Source organism: Mytilus trossulus, chromosome 2 (assembly GCF_036588685.1).
Source record: "Mytilus trossulus isolate FHL-02 chromosome 2, PNRI_Mtr1.1.1.hap1, whole genome shotgun sequence".
NCBI classification, from domain to species: Eukaryota; Metazoa; Mollusca; class Bivalvia; order Mytilida; family Mytilidae; genus Mytilus; species Mytilus trossulus.
In genome coordinates, this window is record NC_086374.1 from 101,108,613 (window position 1) to 101,120,261 (window position 11,649).

Consider the following 11,649-nt stretch of genomic DNA (forward strand, 5'->3'; position numbering starts at 1 on the left):
TATCATTTTTATTTTAGACTCCCATACCACCTTAAGACATTCATAAAGCGCAAATTAAATATATTATTTTTCTATTTATTCTTTAAATATTTTTAATCTACAAATGTTCTATATATATCATGATAAACCATTTCATATCGTTCTCTGCTTTTCGATATTTTAACAGAAAAAAAACAATATATCTTTCGTATTTTTTTTTTAACTATTCATATCTATTTTTATAATCGAGGAGCACTACTCAAAATTTGTACAAACCAAAAAATTTAAATCAAAGAGTTCAATTATAAACGATGAAATTCGTTCAGTGGTCTACACATGCATGCATTCAGGTTTCAGCCAAAACTAATAGTGCTTAGATGTGGTCATGGGCGTGGATGATGAGGACAATAGTTGTAAAATACTTTAAAAAACAATTTGCACACAAGAAAGTAAGCCAGCGTTCATATTGTATTTAAAACGATTTTTTCAAATCATTTATCATGATAGGCATGAAACCATAAAAATGAAGAGTATTTATGAACTGCGGCTTATTATGAAAACTCTTATTGACTCGAAGTATTCCTTGAAAGTGATATGAAGCTGGTGTTGCGAATGTCTGTTGAAACTCTGCAGTTTTCAAATACCGGTTGAAATCCTGTAGTTACTAGCCTCGAATACCGGTTAAAACCTTGTTCAGTTTTCGAACCTAGCTAGGTCCATAACGCTCTGGAGTGTTTATGGTATTATTTGTTCTGATAAAGAATTGAAACCACTATATATATATATATATGTGTACATGAATGAAGATGTATATTCCTACCTTGAACTGTCCTGACCCGCCCGTCCCTCTTGTCCTGAGACCAAAGTTCAATGTACAAATGGGAAACGAAAAGTTTTAGTTTATTTACATTTCTAAATTGCCTTCTTTTCTCTGTGGACAAGGAAACAAAGGTCAAGATTAATATTTGTTTTATTCCTATTGATTCTGTCCAAGTATTGTAGTCCAGTGCTTTTGTAAGGTATCTGATTTTGGCTTCGTTTTTTAATAAAGCTGTTGGATGAGCATCCGATTAATAATGAGGTCCGGCTTTTAACATGAAAATAAGAAGATGTGGTATGATTGCCAATGAGGCAACTACATGAATCCATGAGTGTGTCTTAATATAAAGTAGATATATATCCCCTTTATTAGAATTCTGGCCCTACGTGCAATGAATTGAACAATTCTGATTTGTTTTCGTCCTCAATATACACGGAAAAATTTTCCCGAATTTACAAAAGTTCTCTTTTTTGTTTTTGAAAATTGTCCACAATCTATGTCAATTTTGAAAAGAGAAATTCTGCATGAAAATAAATTGGCCTGACTATTTTGAGGGTGTACTTATTAATATTATTTGCGATATAAATAAAAAGATAAATTTTATAAAATATTTCTTGTTAACATTATTGAAAACTAATACATTATAGATGACAAAATTTAATTTCGAATTATAGAAAATCCTGCCATAGTTTTTTGTAGCCGCTTAAAAATCATAATTCCTATTAGAATATATTTTGGGTAGAAACGAAATTTTTAATGATACTAAAATATAAAAACCGTTACTTATCTATCTCAATTTCACATATATATAAAGGATGATATCATAACATAGCTATAAATAGCTTAATTTTAACTCGTTAAATATGAAAAATTGAAAAAGATTTCAGATAACGTGTTAAACTTCAATTTATCTTATTTCTTCGTTGTTTATAGGTAATAATTATACTATCTTATCGATGTTCACATCAGTGTGAAAAAATCTTCTAATCACTCAAAATTGATTTATATTGAAATCGACAGCATAGAAACTATTTCTTTTTTATTTAATTTTATTTTTGATAATTTTCCGATTTGTAATTGTGCTTATATATAATAAATTTTATTTTCCGTATGGAACATTCTAAAAGATATTTTTACATAAAAACCTCTTTATGTGGAATTAAATAAATAAAGCATTTGTAATTTAAAGGTCTCAATTTCATACATTGATATTTGTGGATTGTAATTCGAGTTACCATGAAAACTGTTAAATTGAAATTAATTTGTTGGGTTCAGTGGTTTGAAAACTATATAGTTTCAATTTGATATAAAATGGAAATTAATCAATTATTCAAAAGAGAAATACGGGAGTTTAAAAAATTGTGGTAATGTAGCTGATTAATTTGTATTTGTACAATTTAGACAATAACATTTATTTTCTCAAAAAATAAATTATTTAACTTAAAAAATGAATCTACTTAGACTGGGGACAATTGCTAATATTATTTATCCAATTACAAAATAGCGCAAAATTTAAAGTACCATTTTTTTTAATGAAAATACGATTGATCTTATTAATTATATTTTTTTCTAGTTTCCAACCAAACTCCCAAGTTCTGCAAGTCTTCAAACGCAGTCTTTAATTCTCTTTGATCTTTCACCATTTCGTTGTTTTTCTTGTTTTTCCAAAAGAATTAGCATATTTAAGAATACAATGAAAATGTTGAAAACTCGTCACACGCTTCTTTACCTTGTAACAAAGGATTTAGCGATAAAAGTGTATCAGTATAGATAAAACATAATTCAATAGTTATATTTTGCCCGGAAGCTTATTTTAACAGACAGTAACTTTCTCCCGTCAAATTTTGATTCATATCAGAACAGGCGGGAATATTAATTTCATTGGCTAAACAAATCACGTGACTTTTGCCTATAGAAAATGGGAGGGCGAAGATGACTTTAATATGTGTTCGTAACGAGTTGGAATTATTTACAACCAATATTGTCAAAATTAATGATCATGAGTTCGTTTTTGATGAACCCTAATTCATACACGGAGCCGAAATTTCCTCCGACGGACGAATATTCTCAGTCAAATTATATACCAAATAATGCAACCGATTACTATAGACAAAATTACCAAAATTCCTATGGATATGGTGATCATAGACGTTACAGTGAGGACAAATATACACCACACAATTATATTCCGTGTCCGACTCCTCCAGAGACAGTTTCAGCCGCCCGGGCTTCTCCACCTTCTCAAGGATACGGACGGGGGACTACTACAGCTCTAAGTAACGGTTTTACACCGGCTACACAGCCTGCTCAAGTCTCTTCATCTCCTAGTCCTCCGTCTGTGACGTCATCGGATGAGGATTCATCTCCTAAAAGTGCGTGTGCTCAGACAAATTCGGACGGACAGCCAGTAATTTATCCATGGATGAGGAAAAGTCAAGGCAATAACCCAGGTATGTACATTTCATTAGAAACAGACATATACTGTAATCTGATAGTCTTTAAATCCTTGATTTTGTAGAGGGGGTAACACGAAACTGTTACTGTGCACCAAATGAAAAGATTTTGTTGAAGTCATTCTATAAAATGTCTTTGTATTGTTTATTTAGTTATTTTATAATACACATATTACATCAATGTCAGATAGAAGGAGTTGCTTTCGTACATAATGTGTAAAAACAAGCGTATGTAACAAAAACAAAAAAACAACAAACAGCGCTATGATCAATTGTACACATAAACAGAATGAAAGTGTTGCTATGTTATTTTTTTATTTACTTCAACATCGGTTTAAGACATGAATGTGGTTAAGTCATTAGGATTGACAAGAATTAAACACATTTCTTTGCTCAGTTATTTCCTGTTTTTGTAAAAATATTCAAAATATTAAAGTACACGAACGCTAAATATAATGTATTATTTATAATGTGCAAAAACATGTTCGTTGGAGATACGTCTCTTCTTTAAAAAGATTATAACTTTTTAACTGTATAAAAAAAATGTGTATGCAATATCATAAAGACTTTTTTGACCCACCAGGGCACGTGTAGAAGTAATACTTCATTTATTATCGGGCTAAAAGGGCTACAAATTACCCTTAAATATTAATTATCGTATCCCTTCTCACCTTTCACTACTGATGACCAATAATTATATTATTCTTAATAGGGTCATAAATCAGTTATATTGTCGTTTATTTGTTGTTGATAACATTAATAGTGCTATCTTTAGCGCTTCTGAATTGTTAATATCAATTAAGTATTTGTACACCCCGAAGAAATTACAGTACACTTTAATATACTAGTGTATTAAGTTGTATAAATAATTTAATATTATTCAAGCATATCTTTATAAATGTTGATAGATATCATAATTCTATTTTTTAAACTCTCCGGACAAAAGTTTTTGTTTATCATAGTTGGTCTGATTTCGAAAAAATATTTCGTTAAATCATGGAACAGTATACTGTCTATATAATATGACCCAAGTCAAGTTGAATATTTAAAATGTTTAACATATCAGTGATCATAATACTCAATAAAAATCGGTTGTATTACTAGGTATTTTTATTCGGTCATTAAAAAAGGCTTCACGTAGATTCTCATTTACTACAAATGTTTTTATGGTAAATAATTTCATGTACTTTTACTATTTCATATTATCATTAGGAGAGATAAAATTTATATTTAAAATTCTCTTGTCGTTGTGACCGTCCGAAAACATTCATATTTAAAATCTTTATTACAATTTTTTATTGAAATTTACAATCGCATATGTAAATAAACAGCAGAGTTTTTGAATTCCTTGACATGTGATACACATCATAAGATATGTAAATTAGATAGATTTTCCGTGATTGATGAGTTTTCGTTAAGAAAACCCATTGAGAAAAGAACCCAAGAAACCATTAAATTTATTGTATTTATCATTGAACTGTTTTCAACCTGTACGATCGGTACGGCATACCTTAATTTAGCACACAAAAATCTGTACTTTTAGAAGGAAAAAAAATCAAAAACTCGCGGCCGTGTCTGTTTCAGAAAATTCTTTAAAATATACAAGATGAATTATGCACATGCTTGTTTAATGTCTCAAGGTTACAAACATTTTCTATTAATTATTTTTTGTGCGAATTTAAATACCTAGCTTCATTAAATTTCGAATATCAACAAATTTTTATCCTTGGTATTTCAAATGTTTTATCAATATAAAATTGACTGTTTGATATTTTGACAAAATTCTTTCACTAAAAAATGAAATTAAAACAAAACAAAATGATTACCCCTTAACCCTGTCAATCTTTAATATGGCATTTATCACATATTTAGAAAGTGTCTTCTTCAATTAAACACAAATATGTATGCTATATAGGGCCCAATTGTAGTGGCTATCTGATAGCTATTTTTTTCTTCCGCCAACAAATCCGATCTGTGTCAAACAGGAAAAATAAATGTATATGAAAAGTGATAAACTATGTCAAAATGTGGCATTTTTTTATTTGTGACAATGAGGTATATGTCATTTAATCCTATTTCTTTTGTTAAGGGATTGTCTTCTTTCAATACCAAATTTTGTTTATGACCGTAATTTTCCATACATCCTTTATATTTTAAACTTTTCTTAAGACCTGTTGGTTGAAAGTGTTTAAATCAATGGCGTCAATTTGATGTCGCTTTCTAAACATTCATGCTGGATTTGTTTCGTTTTTTAACATTAATTTAAAGGGTAGACGAAAACTATATTAAATAAATCATTTTTTTAACTTTAAGTTCAATGAACCGAAGATGCATTTTGATAATATAATTTATAATTTAAAACATGCGATGAAATTTTGTTCATTTTTTTCTTGTCAATATTACTGCTTTTCTTTCAAATTTGAAACCAAGCTTTATTAATGAATATCGAAAAAAATAAATAAATTATGGATTTTCCTTTCTTCTGAATATTTAATAGGCTTCGATACAGTTGTAACGATATAATTATAATAATTATACGGAAAATTTCTCGAATATTGGCGCACTTCATCAAATGAACTTTGTTTCCCTTTTTGTCGTCATTAATTTGATTAAAGCATGAGAGACGAAATATGCTTTCACATATTCCGAAAAAGGTCAGGAATCATTTCTCATGCGCCAATATAATTATACCAAATGTCAGTAGACGAAGGCTCAATTCATATTGAAATTTTCTCAGCCAAGGTTAGCTTTTTTAAGTGTATATCGTAATTAACATACCGTATAAATGTTAAAAAGTACTATTTGAAACATTTTTCACTGAGATACATATTCAAGTGTTTTTAATGTGTTATTACATGTATTATTAATAACAACATTCTCCATTCTTTTCGTATTTGCAAATAAATCAAATTTGATAGAATTAAGTTTAAAAAAGGTCTTAACTACATATAAGAAATTATAATAACATAAAAGGTACCAATTTTTCTACACCAGATGTGCATTTTGACAATCAATGTCTCTTCGGTGATGCTCGTGGCCAAAATATTTGAAAATCCAAAGAATGTAAAAAGGACGGAGAGCTATAATACATACATATATAAAGCTGTAAATGTAATGCAAAGTCTGGTTTAAATTTTATCATAAAAAACATAAAAAAATAAGCGATGGGAGAACAAAAAGGGGACATGGACCTTGTTAAATTGTATATAAAATAGCAAAGTATTAACAACATCACAATTTGTATTTGCTGAACACTTTTACTTAAGTAAGGAGGCTTTGTATTCAGAAACCAAACTAGTTTGGCTTCCGTTTCAAAAATATTTGAAATAAGCAGTCTTATCTTAAAACAATCTTGACACTTGTTCGAAAGACGTTTCCTGGTACTAACACCTAAACCACTATCTACAATAAACACAAAAGAAAAACAAAACATTTTCGCTTTGAAATATGAAAATAACACAATTTTACTAGCAACCTAGAAATCTTTCAAATTGATTAGATATATGCAGTGACCAATTTTATTCTTTTGCCGTGAAAAGTGACAACGCAAACGGTAACTGTTTTTGATAACCGGATGTTAGTTGTTCCGTTGCGTGTTGTACACTTAAATTGGTTAACCGCATTTTGAAGAGGATTCTTTTATGATGTAACTTTGCGGATCCTATTGACAAAGTAATGAGAAAACAATGTCACAGAAAATTGAAAACACAAGCCTGTTTAATCCTCTTTTGTATTCTTTAGATGATGCAGATGAGCAAAATTTAATTGCAAAAATTGATAGCAGACGACTGTCATATGGCGCCATTTTTTTTTATTGAAACGAACGAATTTTGTTTCTGTATCAATGTATTGACGATCGAACAATTTTAAATAAGTGTGCCATTTTTCCAAAAAAAAATATATACCATTATAAAAGACATATGGGATAAGGCTTATATGAAGGGTATATTTCATATCATTTCAATTTACTACTACCGTAAATAAGTCACCAATGCTTGCATCCATGAGCAAAATATGCCTGGATTCTTTTTAATTAATTGAGAACGTCTATCTTACCGCAAAATAATACAGTATACATAAAAAATCAACACCCTTTAACAAGACATCAAACAAGCCTAGAAGGTGGTGACATATATATTGTTTGTTTATGGAACAGGACCTACTTTTGTGTATCCATATTGACATAACACTTACATGTACCCTACAGACACAACAACAACAACGAACATTTATCATTATTCGTGTTACTGACCACCACTGGTCAAACTATATAAAGACTCGCTGACCCTTGACCAGTATATTAATTCGACAACTCGACTGCATTTGAAAAAGGTCATACAAATGTTGATGTTGTGCTGTTGAAATCTCTTTTCAACTTAAGACGATTGAGAATTAATATTATCGCCTGTTAGAGTCCTTTCCAACTAAGATATTGTTATAAACTAATAAGCGATTCCAGATATGCTTTTTTTTAATAATAAAGTGCACCTGCTTGATATAATTTAAGGTCGTAATTTATAAATTAAGTATCTTTCAACTAATTGTTTCGAAGTGGTTGTTTCTATTTATACGTGAATATAATATTGATTGTCGAAAAATAACAAAAATCGGTTTGTATACAATTTTCATTTTCAAAACATCTAATGATGAAACAAGGCGGCTTTAGTTTACAATTTTCAAAACAGAGAAAAACAGTTTTCAAGAATTGAACACTTGCATGAAAATTTGTAAATACATAAGTATCTGTTGTAAATACATATGTTACTGAAAGAAAAGTATATATCAATTGAAAACTATATATAAGTCTGTTAATAAATACAAAACATAGTTGTGACAAATAAATATTAGTTCATTATCAAAATAACACACTGTAATAATAATAAATTGAACTGTTTTTTAATATATGTATACCTCTCTCTGCGTAATTCTGACATCTTAAGCTCGGAAATTACACGAAGAACATCAATTTCATTTCTCAAGAATGTAGTAAAATAAATGTGAACAAATGATAAAAAAACATAAATAAAACTGCCTTTTATTTGTCTTATCACCAACTGATGATGTACAAAAATATCTGAGTTTTCATCATAAATAATGACTTTTTAATGAGTTTCTCATTTTTCAAAACACTTTATTTTGTATGCCTGTCTCCTAAACAGCTGCAGATTGACATTAAAACCTTTAAAATGTTTTAATTTGCCAGTCATAACATTTTTTGGTTTGTAATTATTAAAATTCTTTTTTATTTTATATTTTTTATTTTTTTTTATATTAAATGCGATGAAATATTACTGTCACTTTATTCTGGTCTAGACATCTATTTGTATCATTTAGTCTTTTTCTTTTTCTCTTTGTTTCATTTCGTTAAAAGGTCAGCTGCAAAGACACAAACCAAATACTAATGAGTTATAGGCATAGTGTACTTGTGTCTGGTATATTTTTTCTCTTTATGCCCCAAAAATCATTAGAGTTGTCATTATTTGTATAGACACTGCTTATCTGGCCGCTATCGAAATTACGAGTTTAAATTAATATTAACTATAAATATGATAAAACTTATAAAAACGATTATCTAAACTATTGTTTTATAAATTTCAAGATTATATTAATTTCAGTAGTAATGTTCTTTGTAGTCTCATTGGCTAATATTGATTTTCAATTTACTGTGATACGGCTGATTTTGTCACATTAAGTTATTCTTCCGAGAATGTAATTCCCATTTAAAGCATTTATGGTTCATGACGCTAATAGCAATTCGAGATAAATAAAATGAAAATAACAAACGCGATGGATTTGATACTTTTCGCGGCACAAAGAAGACAGTTTGTTTTAATGTTTCCACATGTTCCGCCGGAAATTTCACTTTTATACGATTCTATTTGAAAAATTGTTCTAAAAACATTTTTGTAAATTTATAAATTGATAATGCCTATACGGAGCTTTTGGTGACCGTGTGTATTGTTTTTAAGACATGCAAACTTTTAACATTATTTTTTATTTTAAATTGAAGGATATACATATAATAAAAATAAATTCAAAATGAACACGAAAATACACTCGTGATGCAACGAGATGCTGGGCAAATATAATTATACTGCTAAAAATACGTACTTCAAAAATAAGAAAGTTTCTCAAAAGATACCACAAACCGTTCACACTTTTTCATCATCTAAAAATTAACAAAAATGTCTGGCCTCTGTCAGACTTTTAAATTTGCGACCAAAGACGTTGCGTGAAAGACGCTCCGTACACAAATAAATATTCGTCGAAAATAAAACCCGTTTGAACACATATCCAACTCGTTTTAGCACCTCTTTTCAAGCTATGAATATATAATGGAATTAATTCTCCTCCTTGAGGACTTGACAGTATGGCATATATAGAAACAGAAAATAAATGGTTTATTTGCGTGCAGATTACATCGACGTAGTTTCTGCAAAATATCAAACTTTTTGAGTTTTGTTTTGATCAACATGAATAACAGTTAATATTGACAAATGGCGGTTGTCGTGAAGATAATAAATTGAAAACATCAAGGGAGGAAAGTACATCGGAAACAATGATGATCGTAGCAGACGTTAGCACTTGTACGCCATCTTGATGTCTATTTAATATCACTAATGTTTAAACAATATTTTATTTATTTTTGTAAGAAAACTCCATCAAACGTATACCCTGTAACTTTTCTTTGAATATATTTTTTGCACATAAACATTCGCTTTTCCTTATCACCATTTATCAGAAAATCTGCAAGCGGTGTGCACTCGATTCCCGTGTATAAATCTCATATCCTACAGTTGATGGATTTGATAATTGTTTTCGTCATGCTGCACTTCGTGGACTTTCGATCATCTTGTAGTTTAAGAATTATCCTTTTATATTTAATTTTAGTAATTTTAATAACTTCAGTCCGTTTTCAAAGATGACCTAAGACCGTTCTGGTTGTTCCGTTCAAGTCTTGTATGTGCTTTTGAATCCACGACTCCGAGTTTTATTAATTTTGCAGCTATGCACGTAGATGAATGAAGGCTATTTAACATCTTGTTTGGTCATATAGCTGTTATTCTAGAAGAATAGATTTGGACAGGCGATGATATGGCGACTACTATTTTATTAAAATGTTTTTTGCCTACAACATACAGTTTATTCTCTATACATTGATACAAAGTCATAATAATAGGTCATAGAAAATTATTAAAATAATTGATAATGCACGGTAGTGTAAAATATATGTACAATGTAAATCCGAGAGTTTTGGCAATTTAGCGCCAAACTACATGATCTACTTATACTGGTCTTAAATAAAATAATGATAAAATTTTATATTGGCTATATAAAAAAAATGTTTTCTTTTGCAGGAGATAATATAATTTCGGATTCTAAAAGGAACAGAACTGCATATACCCGACATCAGGTGCTTGAATTGGAAAAGGAATTTCATTTTAACAGATACCTCACGAGGCGAAGACGAATAGAAATTGCGCATACTTTGTGTTTATCAGAGAGACAAATAAAAATCTGGTTCCAGAACAGAAGAATGAAATGGAAAAAGGAACATAAATTGCCAAATACGAAAACGAGGCTTATGGACACTGTTACATCACCAATGGACACACACCATCAGTATCTTCATGCTATGGGACTACATCCCGCCGATTTAGCGCAAATCTAGTCAATTATAGTTAGAAATTGTGATTTTTATTTCCATGACAATATTAATATGTGACTACAAATTTCATCTACAAATGAGATTTTTATACCAAAGATGATTTGATTTATAAAATCCGGACTATTTCAAATTTGCGCAGTCTACAAAAAGTGACGTTGCAACACGCGTTTGTGGGCCTGTGTTAATTTTATTTATAAATCCGACATTTATGTCCCCCTGTGAGCATTGTTTATTTGTATATAACGTTGAGATTGTTATGATACTTGTTGTTTCAGTGATGAATGTTTTTGTCTTCAGATCGTAAAAGTAAAGTGTAAAAAATACAACGTTTCAACTTCATTTTTCATCATCAAGAATATTGATGTCATATGATTTCTACTCTATGACCGACCAGTTTCTATAATGTATGCATTTTCCCCGATTCCTCGGTCCTCTAGTTGTTTCACCACCAAGTCCAGAAAATTTACTCAACCTCGGTTTGATTTAGACTGGTATCCTGTTAGTTTCAGGTTGTCACTACCAAGCAACCAAGAAGTCTGTGAACATGCGTCGAAATGAGTTTAGATTTATTTGATTCTATAATTGTTGCAACTTTTCAGTCTGAATTAATCTTTGACGGTTTTGGGCAATAACTTGTGATTCAGTTAAGATATATATATGTCGTGTACAAGTTGCGATTTTGTACAGGTTATAACATGTACAAAAATATTGTACATGTTATAACTTGT

General features: G+C 29.8%; 1 protein-coding gene across 1 annotated transcript; it reads left to right on the forward strand.

Annotated features, from left to right (window-relative positions):
- The first annotated feature begins 2,705 nt into the window (after positions 1-2,705).
- On the forward strand, positions 2,706-11,251 carry LOC134708546 (homeobox protein Hox-B4a-like). The gene is made up of 2 exons (XM_063569179.1): positions 2,706-3,249; positions 10,611-11,251. The coding sequence occupies exons 1-2, from the start codon at positions 2,793-2,795 to the stop codon at positions 10,922-10,924; spliced, it is 771 nt and encodes a 256-aa protein (XP_063425249.1). The 5' UTR covers positions 2,706-2,792; the 3' UTR covers positions 10,925-11,251.
- Positions 11,252-11,649: the final 398 nt, after the last annotated feature.